Source organism: Anguilla rostrata, chromosome 7, assembly GCF_018555375.3.
Source record: "Anguilla rostrata isolate EN2019 chromosome 7, ASM1855537v3, whole genome shotgun sequence".
NCBI lineage: Eukaryota > Metazoa > Chordata > Actinopteri > Anguilliformes > Anguillidae > Anguilla > Anguilla rostrata.
In genome coordinates, this window is record NC_057939.1 from 15,801,327 (window position 1) to 15,821,205 (window position 19,879).

Sequence of the window (19,879 nt, forward strand, 5' to 3'; positions counted from 1 at the left end):
CTTGGGCCTGTATTATGCACCATACGTCCTTTTAGTTACAGTTATGTTCCAGTCAGATTTTAATGTGTACAAAGTCTACAAACCTTGCCTGGTTCTCATGTAGCGTAAATATTTGCATTTTTTATAGATTATGACTTTTCATGCATTTCATCCGATTCCTTTACTTTCATTATGAACTTATGTATTTGGTCAATTTTGACTGAAAAATAATTCATGCTACGATTGTTTTAAAATATAAATCTCCTTTGAACAGATGAGAAATGATGTTGTTTCAGAACAAAGACCCCTATGAGCCATAAAGCTCAGCTTTCAGATGAATCCAGCATACACCACTCTTGGATTCTGTTCCAGAAACTGTAAGATCGCTCAGTTTACGTCCATGATCCCAGTCCCTTGTGATTGCTTAGATGTAAAATGGCAGGAAAATACCCACCCTGTCATTACTACGGCACAGACGTCTAAAACAGCAATTTAAACTTATGGGTGCATTTTACTATTTGGCAACTTAAGAACTTAACTTTTAGAAAAAGCCTGTTCAATTGACCAAATAAGTCAAACAGACATCTTGTTGTTTCCATCCAGTAGTTGTTTCCATTTGGTTCCATCCAGCCTTCTTGATTGGTGTAATCGGCACTCTCCTAGCTGGCCTTTTCTCAGCCAATCTGTCTGTGGCATATCAATTTAATCACTAACCCTTTGTGTACTGGGACACCCTATGATCTGGAAACCAATCTGCCTGCGGCCAGCAGTCATCCGCGGATGGAGGGTATCAGTCAAGTAGTTATTCCCTAATACATTTGATTAGGGTGACTCCCAAGGTCAATCAGGCCAATAAATGGGTAACCAAAAGCAGTTTTAGTTTGTCTCGGAGAATTATAAAATGGCAAAAGTTTAGTCTAGGTATTAGCACTGCCTTTTGTTGTATATGAATTTGTAACATGTTAAAAGGTTGCACCAGGACACTTATTTCAAAACGTGTTACATATTTATCTTTAGGCATAAATCATGACAATAAAATCCTTATTTATGGGTGGTGTCCTCTTAAATAAAGAGATAAAGAAGTGAATCACTACTGGACTTCAAAGGAACCAAATACAGTGTGGTGTCTTTAAATGAAATTTGGCAGCCTCAGGAAGGCCTTGACATCTCTGTAATGATTCCAGCATTTCCTTGCAAACAACAGCTTTGTGCGTCTTTCTTTAAAGCCACATGTGGAAATATCTATGCTGTCAACTGTTGTTCACTGACTGGAAGTGGAGAGCTCTCGGGTGCTTCCATATGCGAGTAAGCATTTCGTTTGGACCTGTTTGAATTACAGGATACCTTATTACTGGGATAAATGTTTTCAATCTACTTATTTACATTCATGTTAAAATAAAGGTCTCTAGGTAGTAGTCAAAATAGACATGTTCCTGAAAGGTAAATTGCCACAGAAAGCAAAAATATTTTAAGGGTCTACCAGATCATATCTGAATACAGTGTGAAGCCATAGATTTCTACTGTGGACTGCTATATAAACAGTCCATGTAGTGTTGACACAGTATGTCACACCAGCCTCAAATACCACCCAAACCCCCCAGCCCCTGCCAAAATAGACACACACACACACACACACACAGCTGAAACAGCCTGTAATAGGAAGCACTGCTGGAGAGAAGGCCACTGTTATTATCACAACTTCAAAAAGAGGAGAGCACAAGAAGGAGAGAGAGAGAGAGGAGAAAAAAAGCTTGGCCCTGGTCCAGGTGAACACCAGGGGAGCTGGAGTAGTCAGAGGGAAGAAGGGAGGATTGCAGAGCGGCACGTGGAGCGCTAGTATTTCCCGGAGCCGAGGGGAACAGAGCCATCCACTGAAGCGGAGTGTCGGGGGCGGACGGCAGCCCAGCTGGAAAGGGCGGCGGGGTCTGGAACGGACAGAAGGCTTCTTCTCATTACCAGGGGTGAAAGGTGAAGCGCAAGCCCAACTCTCAGGGCAGGCCAACTGGAGCGCGGGTCTGCCGCTAACTGATAAACACACGCACTCGCGCGCACACACACACACACACAGTCATACGCACATGCTCATACCCACACACACACACATACCCGCATACACAGGAGGGCCGGAGCAGACCAGGAGGGGGGCTGTGGAATGCCTCCTCCGTCCTCTGAAGTGTCAAGAGAAGCCAGCAAGGGCTGATTCACAGTATTTTGAGAAACTCTGACAGCGAGTGGAAACAGAACCTCCGGGAGGCTGAATCACACAGGGACCATTAGCCAAACCCAAGGGCTTCTTCCCCCTCTACCTCCCGGATCCTCTGAGGTCAGCTCCAGAGCGCGACTCTCCTTGTACGCACGAGCAGTGTTTGAAAACCCCGTCCTCTTCAGATGGACTATAAGCATGCCCATGCTCACTGTATGCAACTGACTCTCCATTGTAACTGAAGTCAAAGGAGCGCGAGGACACTTTGAAAAGGGACTTTAAGCAGGATGGCCGCCGGAGAAAAGAGTCTGGTTCTGGTTTTGGGGCTGGTTCTGCTGCAGCTGTGGGTGAACATGGGGATCTCAACTCAAGCAGCCAGGAGCAGCCATCCCAGACTGACGCTGTCTCACAAAGGTAGGTGAGAAAGAGAGGTGTGATTTATCTCACCTAGGACACAGTCAGTTCTCTCTCGCTCTCTGCGTGAACTAAACATATGTGTTTCTCTGCCAAATGCAACAGAAACGAGAGGAAATTAGGGTGTTAATAAGTACCTGCTATGAGGTTAAATGTAATTTTCAATATTTTATTTTATCTAGGAAATCATTTACATGAAGGAAATTCTGTGCATTTTTGGGAAATGTTCCGTTCTCTATTCAGGTCCGAAATCAAAATCTAACACTAAGCATTTGATTAGTGCATCTCGGTTTGAGGTCAGCTAACAGTAAGCACAGATAAATTTAAGTACGATTTTGAGATTATTTCATTTATTATTCATCGCTTCCACTGCTGCATAAACAATTCAATACACACGAGACACGAGCAAGGCTGCTTTTCCTGCTATCCATCATTTCAGACCAGCATTTAGACAGGTGTATGGGTGATAACAGCACTTTCAAAGTCCTATAAGCTTCCTCTGTTTAAGCCTGCTGGGGGAGGAATATTCAGATAGTTTTATCTCTGTATATATTTTGTAGATGGAGAGATGATATAGGTAGTTTTCCCCATTTTGATTTGTGAGCAAATGTTTTCTCTCAGAGACATCTAAAATAATACATTTGTATCGTCTCAATGAAATAAGGCTTATAGAATACATCTGTGGCATTTAAACACATTGTGGTGAAATTGAGCTTAATTGTGGGAAGGTTCATTAGAAAGGCAAACAATAGAAACATAGCCTTGCTGTGCTGACTGTGCTGTATTTTAACCTTGGTAGAAACTGGTGTAGTTATTCTTATGCTTCGCCAGTCTAATATTCACACTTATTGTGTGTATGTCATGATTTCTAGAAAAACAAATTAGAAAATTAAGATGTATAGACCAGGCAATGTTTCCCTAGAAACTGAAAGAATAAAATAAACCAATAAATGGGGCTTTATAAAATATATGTAAAAAATATATAAATATAGAAAGGAAGGCTTTTAAAACCGCTGAAATTGGGGACGTATTTTTGAATGTTTTATTTTAAAATTATGTCTTGAAATAATTTTAAACGATTTTTTGATGAATTGTGTTTTAGTGGTGTCCTGGAGGTTCAATTCAACAGAAAACTCGAGAGTGAGGGTTTTCTTCTGTAGCTAGTTGCTCAAGTTGAAAGTAAACATTCAATATTATGTCTCTGATTTCAGCAATAAAGCCACAATGGCATATAGAAGCCCACACAAAAAAGTGAAGGTTATGGTTCACTCCAAGTCTGGAATGTGTATTGACAGTAAAAAAAATAAATAAAATAACAGGAAATAATTCTAGAAGATACATAGCCGTGATAAGAGCTGTCTAGTATATTTGATTTGGCACTTGGCAATGAGGTGTGACTGCGCTTTTCATTTTCTGCACTTACTTGCTTTCAGCTTGAAATATGCTTCATAAAGACAGTGATTAGAGATGAATGTTGTTCCCTCTCGAATGTCCTCTTTCCTTTCCTGTAAATGTTGCTACACACTGTTATACAGTACCAGTGCAGATTATAATCATTCATAATGTCACATCAACCAGAGTGATAAGCTCCTCGCGCATTTGATATCAATGAGTCATGAGCGCCCTGGGGTGAGGTGTCTTAATGACTGACACTCCACACACTCTAAAGAAGGGAAGCTGGCACTGGCAGAGTGCCTCAGGCATCAAATGGCCATGTAGCCGTAATGTTTCAGCTCTGCGTGTCTGGACTGATAGAGCGTGCTCTGTCAGGCATAACAAAATTGGACGTTTGGGTTGAACACTATCATTACGGAATGAGAAACATCTACTGCGCGAGCCTTGATATTTGTTTGCGGACACATGTTCCCGTGCCAGGGGTTCACCCTGCGAGCTGTGTGCGGAAAGTATTCTGAATCCCCGAGGCAGTCACAGGAGCTAGGCATGTGGATTACACAGTGGGGTCTTTGAGTGAGATTGCAGAGCTTCTGGAATTGAGATAGAAATGGTGGGTTTATTAAATATATCCCTCTCCTCAGATCCATCTGTCATCGCTCCAGCTTCAGGCACCACAGGGACGGGCCTACTTAAACCCTATGAGTAGAGCATTCCCAGAGCAGATGTTGATCTTAATTATGACATCATTTACATTGTGTTAATTTCTGAATGCAGATTTTCTATGCTATAAGAGTCTCACAATATACTGACAGTTACTGTGATAGCAGACTTGAAAGGTTGTTCAATCTCCCTTCCTTTGTGGTTCAACCACAAGGTAAACTTTGCATGTTTTTGGTGCCTAATGACAATTTATCAATTAGGCAGATGGTTGGTATGTAGCAATTCAAAAACTATTTGATTTTATCCAAAAACATAAGCGGCTGTTCATCGCTACTTTGTAAAGACTTGACAGTAGGATCCTATGTATATCAAATGTAGAGTAGAGCTTTATCAACAGTAGGCCATCAGGGCCTGTTTGACAGAATACAAGCTAATTTTCTTGTCCTTTAATAGTGTCAGTCACACCCTGACTTATGAAACATAACCTTAATGATCCTTAAAAGGAAGTCATGTCAACACATTCTCAATTTACAGAATTTATAATTGGGCTGGTCGAACATAGTCAGGCCTTAACTTACAAAACTTTGATGTTGAAAAATGATTTACTATTATGGTGCTCTGCAATTTATAATTGTTATACATGGTACTGATTCTTGAGTCAACTGTGTAGCTAGCTACACAGGGAAAAAATGACCCTGTGTATCAAGTCAGCCACACAGATATCACATCACTTTCATTGGGATACCTGGCTGCCTAGCCACAATATAAATTCTTCTTGCTTTTTTATATGTTCTGCTTTGGAATTGTGAAGATAGTACTAATTGGTCTGATATGAATTGGTGCTAGCTACAGGTAGCACACGCTAGTGAGCCCTCCCTGCTCATGTGTATAAATTCCCTCATTGTATCACCAAGTATTTATTCATTAGCATAGATACTTCATGGTTGGTACTATAGCTTCTATTAGTCACTGCATTGTTTTATGTTTTTCAGCATGGGTTAAAGGGACTTTGGTATACTATGTACAACATGACTCCCAGAACCAGATGTTGAAAAAGCCATTTTGCCTTTCCACAGTCATAACACATACAATGCACAATGCAATTTCCACATGCAAATTTCATTATTTCGTAAGGACACAGCAATCTCAACGGGTTAGTGCTTTGGCCAGTCAGACATCTTGTGAAAATCTATTTCAACTTTCTGTGTCTATCAGAAGATGACAATGTAATGGATTCATTGAGAGTGTTTAGTGTCACCTGGGTGTAATGTGCCTTTTAACAAATGATCCATTGTGTTTCCTGTGAAATTAGTTTTTCCTTCTTTTTGCCTTACACATTTATATCAGCCAATTATTTTTGAGTGTTCATGTTTGTTTACAAAAGTGTAAAGATCAATATCTTTGCTCGGGGCTCTGTTCTTAAATTTGAACTGAATAAATCTAATCTACTATATTTTAAAATGTAATTTATTTAACAACTTTGTGAGTTTCTGTGTTGTTTTATTTCCCTTTTTTATAAGCACATTGCATTTAATGTTGTTAAAATTTCAAAAACCCTACACCTTGATTGACAGCTTCAAACATTCTTAAAAAATTGAATGACACTCAAAGATCTAGTGAAGATAAAGAAAAATTAAAAATCAGAAAGTGGTATTACTGGAGTTGGTGGAAGCTGAACATACCATTGCCTTTGACATGTTTATGGAAAAATGATTTATTTCTGGCTGAAGAACAGGTACTCCAAGTGAGAATAATTAAAATCATGCACTTAAAATAAAAAAATAAAAAATTTAATTACATACAGAGACCAACTCAAGACAGATGACTGCCACTTTAGATTTTGTAAACTGATGGCTAGGGCCACTCAGTGTAACTTTGTTGTTAACCTCAGGGAAGTAATTTTGCAATTTTCTTTGTTTATGGTGGAGTTCTTATCTTTGCTCTTTTTTTGTTTTTGTTTCTCAAAACATCTTTGGCTCAGCTAAGCTGTTGCCAGACTCATGGCAATGTGCTAGAAAAGTCAAATGTTCTTCAAAGACAAAGTGCAAAGTAGGGTAACTGACCATTCTTGTGTGTGTGTGTGTGTGTGTGTGTGTGTGTGTGTGCGTGCGTGCATGTGTATGCACGTGCGTTTGAGTGTGCGTGCATGCATGTGTGCGTGTGTGTGGATGTAAAAATCATTTAATTTGTTTCATAATTAGGAGTAATGACCTCAGAATCCTTTTTCTTTTCCCTGAGAGATAAAATAATAGCATCCAAAAGATCAGTACGTTAAACAAAGATTCAATAATGCAGATCAAGTGGGTCATCAAATAATATTTTTAGTGGTGGTTTAGTCCCGTTCAAATTACTGTTCCCAAATGGAATAAGGCTTTGCCGTGACATCATACTGTTTTGACCTAGGGAATGTCATGAACATTACCTTATCCAAATAAACCCTCTTCTCGTTGTATATTTTCACTGTGCTCCTCTCTCAAATTCAACACAAAAGCCCTGCTAAAAGCACCACTAAAAGCTCTCCTGGGCTGTACCTCATGTCTGCACTATTTAAATTTAGTTAATTGTACACTTTAAATCTATAAAATTGCTTAAACATGTTTTTACTGCTTACAAAATTCAGACATTATGTATAATTGGCAGTTATGTGGATAGAAATGACAAGATTGATGTTCTTGAACATTTTGTCACAATCTGTCAAACTTTCCCATGACTTTCAAAAATGTGTTTATTTACAAGATTATTTATTTGGTTTAATTTTCCACCAGCAGAGTGGTGTCTAAAAGTGCACATGTGCTGTATATGTTTATATTAAGCGCTTGATTTCCTGTACTATCCAACACATCCCCCCTAAAACACAAGTAACAGCTTGATAAAATAGACAGGATTTCAGTCTGGTTGGGTGGACAGTAGCTCTTTTGACTGATTTTAATCTGAAATCGATATGGTTACAACCATTCTGTCGGCTCAAATATTGCATAGGTCAGGTAGTTGATGTATATACTCTACCCCTTATGAACTCACTGAAATTTGAAGCTTTCAACTGAACAGGAATAACAATATTTTGTCTAGCCCAACATGGTTATACGCTCTGTAATAGGAAACAGGGCCACAACAATATTCAACAGTGTTTCTGATGTTGGTAAGGTTTTCATCTCTGAATGTATATGCTTTGACCTAAGAACAGTATTAATATACCCAGAAGATTATACAGTGTAATTCACTGTTGTAATCTTGTATTCTTGTGACCATGAAACCGAATTGCCAGCAGCTACCATAAAATTGCGATTGCACTTGCGATTTCTTTCGGCAGTGAATTCATTGAGCAAAGAAAAATGTGAGCATTTCCCCTACCATTTTTGAATTCCAGAAAAGAGGCTTTCCGTGTGAGCTGATTGTATAGCTAATTAATAAAGTGTCCAATGAATGCACTTCCAGGTAATTTCTTTTGTCAGTTCTGCCCCCTCTGTGGTGGAATGAGCTTCCCACTGCTGTCTGAACAGCAGAAACCCGTCTGGTCGCTATCATCATCTCACACAGACTGAAGACTAGCTTCCACCTCTTTGGATTTCACCATGGCTCTCCCAAATTCCTGTAGACAGCCTTTCCTACTTTCTTTGGATTTTATTTTAGGATAATGTTATAGGTATGGCTGTGTAAAGATATCTTTGTGGTTATAAATAGTGATGTAAGCTGTGTAAGGTCATTTGTCTAGTGGAATTTGCATTCACAAAACTCTTAAATTCTTCTTACTTTTGTTCTTGTACATGTACAGACCTTCAATTTTATGCTTGTCCCTGGTATCTCAGATTATGAAGGCCCATTTTTTGTTGATTGGTGCGTGTGCCCATTCATGTTCATTAGAAACACCCTAGCAATCCCATAAATAGCTTTCAGACTTCATCCAGTGAGCACAAGCCCAAATCTAGACAGAATCTAGACGTTTACCCCAATATATAGCTTGGCTATCTCCTAATCGGCTTGAAAACTTCCAGTTTTCAACCGAACGAAGCCGGGTGTTCTCCAAAGGAAAATTAGTAGCATCTGTAGAAACTGAGTGCAGACATACTTTATCCTATTGAAACTGGTCATTAACATTTCAGATGTGCTGTGATAATAATTTACGACATTGTCCTGAAAACGTATCCAGTCCGAATAGGGCTTAACACCGATGTTCTCTACTTCTCTAAGTCACCCTCAGTAAGTGTGTCTGCTAACTGATTGTCACGTAAATGTAATGAGCTCAGTGCCTGTGCGCCTCTTGTTTCCATGCCGACCTTCATCCACAGCAGGAGGCAGGCTCCAGCTGTCCAGCAGTGAGTCCCTCTGCTCTCTCCCTCTTGCTTCTGTCTCCAGCACCCTGCCGAGGGAAGAGATGGGCGCGCTTGGCACAGGGACACACAGCTGGAGCCTATACCTCAAATACTGACTCCTCAGGTCCCTCTGAAACAAACAGGTCCTTTGCACTTCTCAATCTATACAAAATACCAGCAATTAAACCAATCTATACAAAATACCAGCAATGAAACCAATTTCTTTCCATTTTTGCCAACCTTACGCACACATTATGTGGAACAGTGTTTAGTGGCTGGACACGTGACCAAATGGTTGTAGTTTTTATTCCTGAATGGGATGCCATTGTTGCCCCAGAAAATCAAAATAATGTCAAATGTATGGTGTGTGATTTACCTTATACAATGGCTGTCATCTATCTGCCAATGATAAAGGCGAGGACAACACTGCTTAAATCATATACTACCAATAAGGTGTTCACCAATAATTGTCAATAATGCTATGTCAATCATTGTGTATGATACATAATACATTTTTGCATTTAAAAAGTTGAGCTTTTCAGTCTCTGAGCACAAAGCCAGCCTAAAGCCATATGCAACCTTCTTTCTTACTTCCTGTTGTCTCCTCTTCAAGTTTCAGAGAAGACTGGAGGGCTCTGAGCTGAGAGAACCCCAATGTGGTTTTCATTTAACTCAGTGATGTTATTAATAAACACCCAGAAAAATGAACACAAACAAATTAATACGGTTGTAATTACCCGGTACCCTGGTGAGCCTTCCAGAAAGACCCAACTGCTAGAAACACACTTCCCCGACTTGTACTGGTGCCTCTCTCTTACTTGGCATGTTTTCTAGCTTCACTATCACAGTACAATCAAAGATTTCATTTTCCCAGCACCAATAAATTTACACACACACAAAGATAGTTTCATTTGTCCAGCAGACTCATTTACACACACTTTTCCATTGAAATGTACAGTACCACATTTAAGTGTTGACACAAATTGGAATTACAGTGTATTTATTTATCCCCCATGTTATCCAGACTTGGTGTTATTTCAGTGAGGCCTTGGTCTCACTTGTGTTTTTCAAGCTTTTGATTGTTCATACTCTTGTTTTTTGAGAGGTTCAACATTTTCTCCCCAGAGTGAGCTTTAGGAAAGAGGTTTACTTGTTTTAGTTAAAGAAACATTTTTAAGGTCCTCCAGGCATGAGGTTTAAGTGTATATTTTCATTTTATTTGGCAAAATCTGTTGGCATCATTCAACACATCTGTTGAAACAGAATTTTTGTAAAGTATCATTTTCCATTTAGAGCCGTCAGGCATTGTGGTATCTCACAGACACTTTTGTTTTGGATAAAGCACATCCTTACTCATTATGTTAATCAGCATTAAAGACGAATGCATTTCCATGGGTCATGGTCTGATATGGCTGAAAAATATGGATATCCACTGAACACTGAGAAAGTTCAAACTAAGCATGTATATCTTTAATCTTTGGACATTTGAATCCATCATATAAACTGTCAACATTAAAATATTTTTCATGTTCATCTTGAATGCATTGCTTTTCAAAGTGTTGCTTAATTCACTCAAAGGATGTGTGTGATTCATTATGCTAGCTGAAGAACCTAATTGCTACCAGAAATTCAGAGTTTTTCTGTACGGTATATTGCACAATCACTATATTTAACAATTGTACAATTTCTTGTGAATAATCTACATTTGGGTGCTTAAAACCATAAGTTGTAAAGCAGTTTAGGGAATGGAATGTATATAGCTGGTTAAATCAGGGTCATTAAATCTGCTAACATTTCAATGGATATAGTATATTGAATATATTGTATATACTGTATATTGAAAAGTTAGATTCAGAGGGAAAGTATTTAGTATCACCTGCAAGCCAAGCATCCTTTCATGGAGGTCAGTAGCAAGCTAAGCATAAATGGTGAGGTGCAAACCTTCAATTGGTCATCTGACTCAGCTAGACTCCATGTAACCATAAGCAAGGATTCAACTCAACAACACTGAGTGCATCAGAAAGATACACTGACCAACTCAGTTGATGTCTGAATTGCATAAAATGACCAGAGAAACGTGAGAAACATTAATGAAATATTCATTCTATAAAGATTCCTTCGAAATCAGTGCAAGTTGTAGGACTACTTCTAACCCCCTTTCCTCGACAATGTACTTTGGCCTGCCATTTGATGCATGACACACTGAACTAATTCTGGCGAATTTCTACTTTTAGGGCATCTGGTCTTACATTTGGTCAACAGTTTTCTGAATGTAACTTTAACCAAGTAAGAACATGACCCTTGTCACATGATATTGTCCCTTGACCCTCTCCAAATCCTGGCCTCCCATGCATCCAAGCCCTTTAACCGCTAAAGTGCTTGCAAACTGCAAGAGTGTGTCAATGCGATTTTTATCGGGCAGTAAACCGACCAGCTAAGCACTTCAAAGTATCAGTGCTGTCAAGATGCAAGGCTCTCATTTGGCCCTGTCGGAGAAAGAGAGAGAGAGAGCACCGAACCCTCTCCTGCGGAGTTGTCTCAGACCTTGCCTGTCACGGACAGATTTACAAATAAAACACAGCAGCTTAACCTGGGTGGCTGCAGGGCTCAATTCATGCGAGAGTTCTGAAGCCACCGTTTGGGCAACGGTTCTTTTTATTAACTCCACGGGCCAATGAATGTGAGCATTCATCAGCCCACCACACACAAGTGCACTTCCCACTGCATGCGAGTGTCTGTGCCAAAACAAAGAGATGCTACTCATTTTGGCAGTCAGAGTTTGGATATCACAAGCCCATCCAAGAACTGGGGAAGCTAGCGAATGCTGAGGGTTCTGCTTGTCAAATGGCAGTGAGAGGCTGTCCTTCTTTTTTTTAAAAGCTGAAGTTAGTCTTGCCCTCTCCGGGGGATTGCATGGTTTTTCTTTCCAATTCTACTGAATTGGAAATGTGGAATTTGTCTCAGCTCTGCTGCCAATCTTCATTATCTAAAAAAAGAGACAGAAAAAAAATAAAAAGAGAGAAAGAGAAGAAGCAAAGGGCCGGTCCACTTCAGAAGTAGTTGAAAGAATAAATGTTTCCCCTTGGTATTTAATGAAGCCTGTCACAAGCTGTGTGTCTCAAGAAAGATACGGTGTCTCCGAACGTCAAGGGGGCACTGACTTGAGTGACTGCTGAAAGTTCTTCAGATGTGCGTCCTGTACACAGTCAATGAATTGCATGCACAAGGATTCTTGAGATCCTGCTTCTTTTTTTAACCACATTTATGTGCCAGTTATTCTTCTTTTGGTGCAAAATAAAATAACATGATCATTTTATCTTTACTAGCCTGTACTGCACGGGCCTCATTACAAAAATACTGAACAGGTCCTGTAGATGCCGTGGTCAAAGATGCAGTTTTTCATGTCTGCCAAAAGAAAAGTTAACAGTGTGGAGAATGCCTTGTCAAACTGTCTAAAATTGGAAATTGAAATGGTGTGGTCACAGACTGAAACGTATCCCTTCCTTAGCATCTCAGGAATGTCTCTGAAGTAGCAGTGCTCAAATCTTTGGGCACTGGTTTCATTATTGTGTGTTGATGCTAAATGAAGAATATTCCCACTAAATATTGTCAATATTTACAATGTGGTTTGTTCTTAACTTTATATAACTCATTTAACTTTTTCAATGTGCTGTTCTTGTTTTTGTATTTTTTTATCACACGCTGTCTGAGGTCAATGCTTGCTGAAATTGAATAAGACTGTTCATCCGAAGGTTAATTAAATTCAATGGACAGTAAGATAGATAAGCGGTTTGAAGAAAGAGTTTGTTTGCATTATTTGTTTAATCTCAGTGTTACTGTAAATATTTACTGTAAAAACTTGTATTCTATTCCAAATGTATAATATGTGTATTTGTATATCACTACAATACCAATATTTTTGAAGGTATATTTCTTCCTTGAATTTATACTTTTTGTGTGTCTCAACCCTTGGTAGATTCAGTCTCCGTCACAAAGAAAAGGAAATAAAATAAAGTAGGAAAAAAATGGACAGCAAAAATATGCAGACCACACATATCTGAAGCTTTACTACCAGAAACTACTATGAAAAATCATTCTGCGTATAGCAGAAATGGTGCTTTACTGCTTTTTTCTTTCTGCATGAATGGATATTTTCAGGTAGAATATCCAGCTGGGATACTGTGTGTATTTTCTGTGCATGTTCTGGAATTACATCAAAAACAAACGGCTGCCTCAGACTCGTCATAGTAACTACTTGGATTAGGTAATTAGAGCAACCGCTCTCCAGGTCTTACCAAAACAGAGTCTGGCAAGCTTTATTTATCTTATTTTTCTTAACATACAATGGTACATGATGCAAATAGCATTGTCATAATAAACAGAATCAAATACCCCTTCAAACTTCAACATTCTAAACCACAAAATGGACAGTTTAAAGTATTAAAACATTCTCTGTCATATTATCCCAATGGTATTTTGCTCCTTATGTGGACAAATGATGGGAGCCAGTTATATTCATCGGGCACATAGCAGAAGCTGAACAGTGTTTGAAATTAGCTGCTCAAATTAGAAGTGGGGAAACAGAGACGGCACAAGTCACATCACATCTACCACATACAACATGACTAGTCCAGTAGTCTCAATGTGAGGTAGGACTTTAACATGTACCAGACACATCAGAACCCAAGGCTGAGAAGTCAAGAGCTTCACAGTTCAGCAGTGCCTCATCTCTGCTGGGACACTGCTCCTAACCTCCAGTCCTTCAACTTGTGCTGACCTGCAATGCATGATGGGTAGACAGACCATGCTCAGAAACACGGTGCCAATTTATTCGATTACAAAGGGGTTCAACATTTTTCAGTTTTCTTGTTGTAGGTGTAGTTTATGATTAGATTTATTATGATTACAATTTTCTGCTATTATAAATTGATGTAATATGCTATAGAATTATTTATGTTAATTCATCTTAAATTTAGTGTGAGATATTGTTTTCGATGGGACAGATGATCCTGGCAGAAATGTTAACACATTTGATATGTTTGTTTTTCAACTGTCCTTCAGATAAGGCTTCAGATAAGGCTTTAGGTCAGGCTTCAATGATAAACTGAGAAAAAAGGTTATGCTCTTACATGTGTAAATGTTGTCAAAGGGATTTTACTGCTATTTTATTTAATTGGTGGCTCTTTCCATGTAATTCAGTGCCATGAACAGTCAGTAAACAGCCAAATCCATGTTTCCCATGTCTTCCACTGGTTATGGAATTGTTAGTTCAGCATCACATTTTAGCAGATGCATCGATGCATTGCAGATTATGTTCAGCATATATGGTAAACGAAAACATGTTAACATGCAGTAACAGCTATAAAATAGTTTCAAAACTAAAAGGCAATATTGCATACCCATTCTTTTTACTTTATATGGTAGGTTACATTTTATCAGACTTTTCCAAGTGCCGATAAACGTTTGAGATGAACAGCATTGTTGATATAAATTTTCTTCCCCACAATGTTTTTTTTCTTTTTTTTCCAAGACCAGAAATAAGACATGCCTGAAGTGGCAGGTGGGTTATTTTTATCAGAATATAAATTAAATGAGCTTTTCAAAAAAATGGAAAAGTAATAATCATACAGCGCTAAATAAAATAAATGGAAGTAGAGCACAAGAAAGTGCTGGTTTTAATTCCCACATCACTGCAATCCGGAGAAATGTATAATGTTCCTTTTTATTCAAAGTCCACTTTGGCCAAATGTTTTCCTCCTACAATCAAATACAGATTATATGTGTCATTTTTACAGATTAGTGAAATAGATTACCCTAACTGACACAATAGAGATGACCCCTTAATAGTGCCTAGGGAATGGGTATGCTCTCTGCTTTGGGTTTCATTCATTTATCTGGATTAAATTACTTGCTGATGAAAAACTGAGCTGTTGAATATGTTGTACTGGAAAACATTAATGGACTGCTAACAAAACTTGACTTTGACACTACATAATTAAAATGATAAAGCATAATAAAAAAAAGAGCAAGAGCAAGTTGCTAAAATGTAGGTAATGCAAAGAGGTACGCCAAATTGGTAAAAAATCAAAAGGCAATACACACCCATTTAGTTATCATTGCCCTCCTGTCTGGTGTTTCCTCGTGGTCAATGTGTGCTATTTCTCCATCAGTTAAATTGGAGGTAACATGATCATGTCGGCAAGCTTGCCTTCAGGCATGCAACAGTATAGCCCAAGGTTTTGTTTTTCTCCCCCCTTTTACCCAACGCTTAATTTCAATGAGTTCCACTCCAAGCATGCCTGGGTCAATAGGTTAGAGCTCCCATCATGGACTGAGGGTAATCTGTAACAGCTTGGAGGAATTCGCCAGGTAGGACAACCTTCAGATTTATGAAGTGGCACAGTGTTTTTGAACCTTTCATGCTCTGAGTATTAACAGGCTCAATACTTTTACTGGCCATTTCAGCTGATACAAATGCATTTTTGTGGGAAATGTGGCTTTTAAGTGTATGTGCATTAGCTGATATATAACCGGAGTCATAAGCAAGCAAGTGATTCTTCATCATCGTGTTTGTAATATGCATTTGAATACAGACCAAATGTTCATCTCTGAGTTCAAAATGTCTTGCCCCCCCAAAAGCTCTTAATGGGAAACTTTTGGGGCTTGTATTTGTCACAGACAACCTGACGAGCAGACACTTTTGTTCTGTCTCCTTATGTCTGTAGTCTTTGCTTCAGAAGCGGTTTTGATAGCTCATTAAGATAATGAGGAGGAACTGACCCTCTGACCGGTTAATGCTCCAAGATGGACGATCTCTGATCTCATCCCACAATGTGTTCTCGGGTCTCCCCAGAGACGATTTTCAACCAGATTCTATTCATGGGGAACTTGGGCTCAGAGTCGCAGCAATCCCACATAATCGGCAACCCTGCAGGATATTGCCTCTGGGCGGTTTTAGTTGGATGTGGAAGGGATTTAGCACTGGCAGCTAGGGCCCAGCAAATCACAAACACATTGTTGCTAACCTGTGCCCCTGAATGCAAGCACAGTACAGGCCCTGGAGGAAATTGAGGGGAGCTTCCCATAGACTCAGTGAAAACCCCACAGACCCCTGAACATATACCACCAGTATAAGAGGGAAAGTCAGAGTCTTAAAACGTTTATACCAGGGGACCTGAATTCAGCTATTAAAGCTCCATTTTAGTTCACAGAAGCTAACCATGGGACTAATTTACCATTATGGTAATTCTGTGATAATGCTAAAGTTCAAAGGTTTAGGTAATATCCCATTGCCACTGGCAAAGGCATTGTTTTCTCTGGGTCTGAAAAGGCCCTCCATGACAACATGATCTCACTTTATCTGACAGAGCTCTGGGACCTCAACAGAACGTGGGTGTTTCATGGCCCGCAGGGGGCGCTGGACCTACAGACCATGCTGCTGGATGAGTACCAGGAGAGGCTGTTCATCGGAGGTCGAAACGCCCTGTACTCCCTGAGCCTGGAGCAAATTAACACGGATTCCCGGGAGGTAACGTTTCTGCACGCTAGCTCATTTACTGTGTGAGCCGGTGTGTGAATGCACATTTACATGATCATGTGCAGGATTTTGAACCCCATTCTCCCCTGAACTCATAGGTTTGCATTTGATGCCTCGCTAAAACACAACACAGTGACAATTTAATAGAACGGCGAATATTGTTTCAATGAAATAATGCAGAACTCCACCCTGTAAGAGAAATTGATTAATTTGCTCAGAAAATGGTTTGTTCACCTACATGCTGCATTGACGTCGTAATGTTCTATTCCCTAAATTGAATTATATTCAAACTGGGTCAGAGCAGTGAGCTGCAGAAACATGTTCTTAAATGTCTCACAATAAATAGCAGAGTAGTGACTAATAACAAATGCAGCTAATATTCGGTCAAGTCCTGTGTCATTAGTATTGATTGCTTGCTGTGTTGCAATTCCTTTTCATGTAGATTATCATTAAGTTTTGTTGGAACCAGTGCTCCCATTTTTGATGGGTGAAATTGTTCAGCTCTGCCAAATTAAATCCAACAATAGCCTCTATACAATACTATAAATATGGAAAGAGCACATTACCTCAGAAAATGGACACATGAAAGCAGACTTTCACATTACATTACATTACAGGCATTTAGCAGATGCTCTTGTCCAAAGCGACTTACTCAACATTCTACATCGCGTAACATTTACACTGCATCCATTTATACAGCTGGATATATACAGAAGCAATGCTGGTTAATTACCTTGCTCAAGGGTACAACGGCAGTGTCCTACGTGGGAATCGGACCTGTGACCATTAGGACCAGTTCCTACCCACTATACTACACTGACGCCCCTCTTTGTGGTTCATGATCACAAAGATTGCTTGTTTGCTGTACATAGACACACAGCCAATGAAACAGGGATGGCTGTTTCTCCTAGAGTCAAACAAAAATAAACCATTATTGATAATGACTTGTGATTCCAAATTTCCAAATGAGGATGTACTGTGCATGTATACATTTGTTGCCCATTGTTTCAGACTACCCACCTCTCCACTTCTGCAAGGTCAAATTATGTCTGCCCTTTCTCTACAGATACACTGGCCCTGCACAGCAGCTCAAGAAGACGAATGTCTAATGAAGGGCAGAGAAAAGGTAAAACTGTTTATTTTCACAGCCTCTGTTCATCCATCATAAACTATTCACGTGTGAGTGTAGTTGAGATTCAGTCAACATTTGTCCTTAACCTTGGTCCATAATTATGTGCATGTGTTCATTTTTTCATCACAATCAATATTTGATGAGTTCAATGATCACTAAAATAAACTCATAATTGCTTATTAATGGTCAGGCTAAAGGACAGAATAAGTTCAGCCCTTAGGGTCGGGTTGATTCGACAGAAATGTGCAGATACTTTTTGAAAACAGCCACCGCTCAAGAGCGTACAGGAAACTTTCCTAACAGCCGCGATACTTAAATGTCAGTTTATCTACCTCAGCAAACTGTGTGGATGGGGGGAGATGGTTAAGGGAAATGTATCTACACAGCAACTGGGATAAATGGGCAGACCAGTATAGAGTTAAAAGTTTAAAAGTTTTTTTTTTCCTTCCTCTGTAGTCTGAATGTGCCAACTACATCAAGGTGCTTCACCAGTACAACAGGACACATTTGCTGGCGTGTGGAACCGGGGCATTCCACCCAGTCTGTGCTTTCATCAGGGTTGGACGCTGGACTGAGGTAGGGGCAACAAGCTTAAAGAGGACGTTCTTTCAGATACATTCATGCAAGTTTCCATCTTTAGTAGAGTGGTGCCTGATGCAAGATTTACTGAAATCTACACATAGCTTTTTCCCTCCAATTTATCATTTTTTGTTTTAACCACAAGCTTCATTCTTGGTTCTCGAAGAAGTAAACATGTGTCTACGATCTGAATTTTGTTTTATTGGTTTTTCATGCTTTTCTGCGATTTATAGGGAAACATGTGGCCGCAAATTCATGGAATATTTGCCTCAAGGGAAGAAGCTGCCACATTGACCCAGCAATGAATGCTGAATTCACTCTCTGTGTTCCGACAATGGGCGTCATTCCTCAGAGCATATATCTAGTCTGCTGACAGCCAGTTCAACGCAATTGCATGACATTATTTATTTTCCCAGCAGATACTCTGCATCGCTTGCATTTTACATTGTTTATATCGGGGCTGCAGGATGTCAAAGTACTTTGCAAGTGGTCTTTCAAGAGCACAACATCATTGCTGCACCTGCAATTTTCCCCTCACGCATCGTAATGGTTTCAAGTCCAATATGTTATAACCACTCTCAATGCAGTTCAAGACAGGCATTTGCTCCAATTAATTAGACAGACCTGATTAGTGCATTTGAGTTGGCTTAAAGTAAGTAATCTTATGGCCATTCAACCATGCTAAAATTTGGATATCACTCTCCTTTTAGCCTTTGGTATGGTGCTACAGGACTTCTCCCCTAACCGCAGATGCTAATTTGCAATGCAAACAGTAAAATGCTAAACACGCTGGCATGCCTTCCTTTGTGTCGCCTGAGAGAGGGAGAATGTCTGCTTTTACGGGCTTGTGGCACAGTTTTATTATTTGTGGAAGAGGTCTCCATCCTCACTGGAGATTTTCGGGAGGGGAGAGGAGACCATCCACATTATGACCATCACTTGTTCTTTAAAAAGAACAGTTGTGCTCTTTTTAAATACAACAATTTACCACACGCACACACATACATATATATTATATATTTCTATGTAGGGCCATTGTAGGAAGTCCTAACATGCTATGAATCATGAATAGCGTCTGTGAAGGTAGTCGATAAATTACAGTACAACATTAGCTGAACAGGGAAACTCGAAAAATCTCAGAACTAGAAATGGCCTGGAACATATAAATGTGTGATTGTAGATTGTCTAAAATGAATATTGATTAGAATTATATGTTCTCAGGCCTGCTGTTGTTGAAATGGTTACCTTAGAATCACATGCCGTTCCAGATAAGGTTGACAAGTACAGACATTAACTAAAGGGAATTACTGCAGCAAAAAGTTTACAGAAATCTATTGCACTATGACAGAGCCTAACATATAAAAATGTGCTGATGTGCTGCTCAGGGATTGGTCTAAAATGGAAATATTGATTAGAAATGAAATTTGATATTCTTGTTTTCTAGTGGCCCTTGCACATGTTAGTTTGACTTGGTTACCTTAGAAAATCACTGCATGCTCGTTCTTCATTCATAACGGGGTATCTGAAAGCCAGACCAAACTAGGCGTTTCCACACAAGTTTTGCAGGCTGCGTTCAGTGGGACTGTTTGCACACAGGATGCATCAGCGTCTTGTCTAACCGGCTGGGGTGAACTGGGCTGACCTCACGAACGCTCCTGGAAAACAGAACC

The 19,879-nt window shown here is 39.5% G+C and overlaps 1 protein-coding gene across 1 annotated transcript in view; it reads left to right on the forward strand.

Annotated features, from left to right (window-relative positions):
- The first annotated feature begins 1,763 nt into the window (after positions 1 to 1,763).
- Positions 1,764 to 19,879, forward strand: part of LOC135259148 (semaphorin-3E-like) — a 35,983-nt gene continuing 17,867 nt past the window's right edge. Inside the window, exons 1-4 of the mRNA XM_064343129.1 lie at positions 1,764 to 2,596; positions 16,329 to 16,489; positions 17,565 to 17,624; positions 18,087 to 18,206. Coding sequence (XP_064199199.1) covers positions 2,470 to 2,596; positions 16,329 to 16,489; positions 17,565 to 17,624; positions 18,087 to 18,206 — 468 coding nt within the window. The 5' untranslated portion in view covers positions 1,764 to 2,469. The remainder of the gene's footprint in view (positions 2,597 to 16,328; positions 16,490 to 17,564; positions 17,625 to 18,086; positions 18,207 to 19,879) is intronic.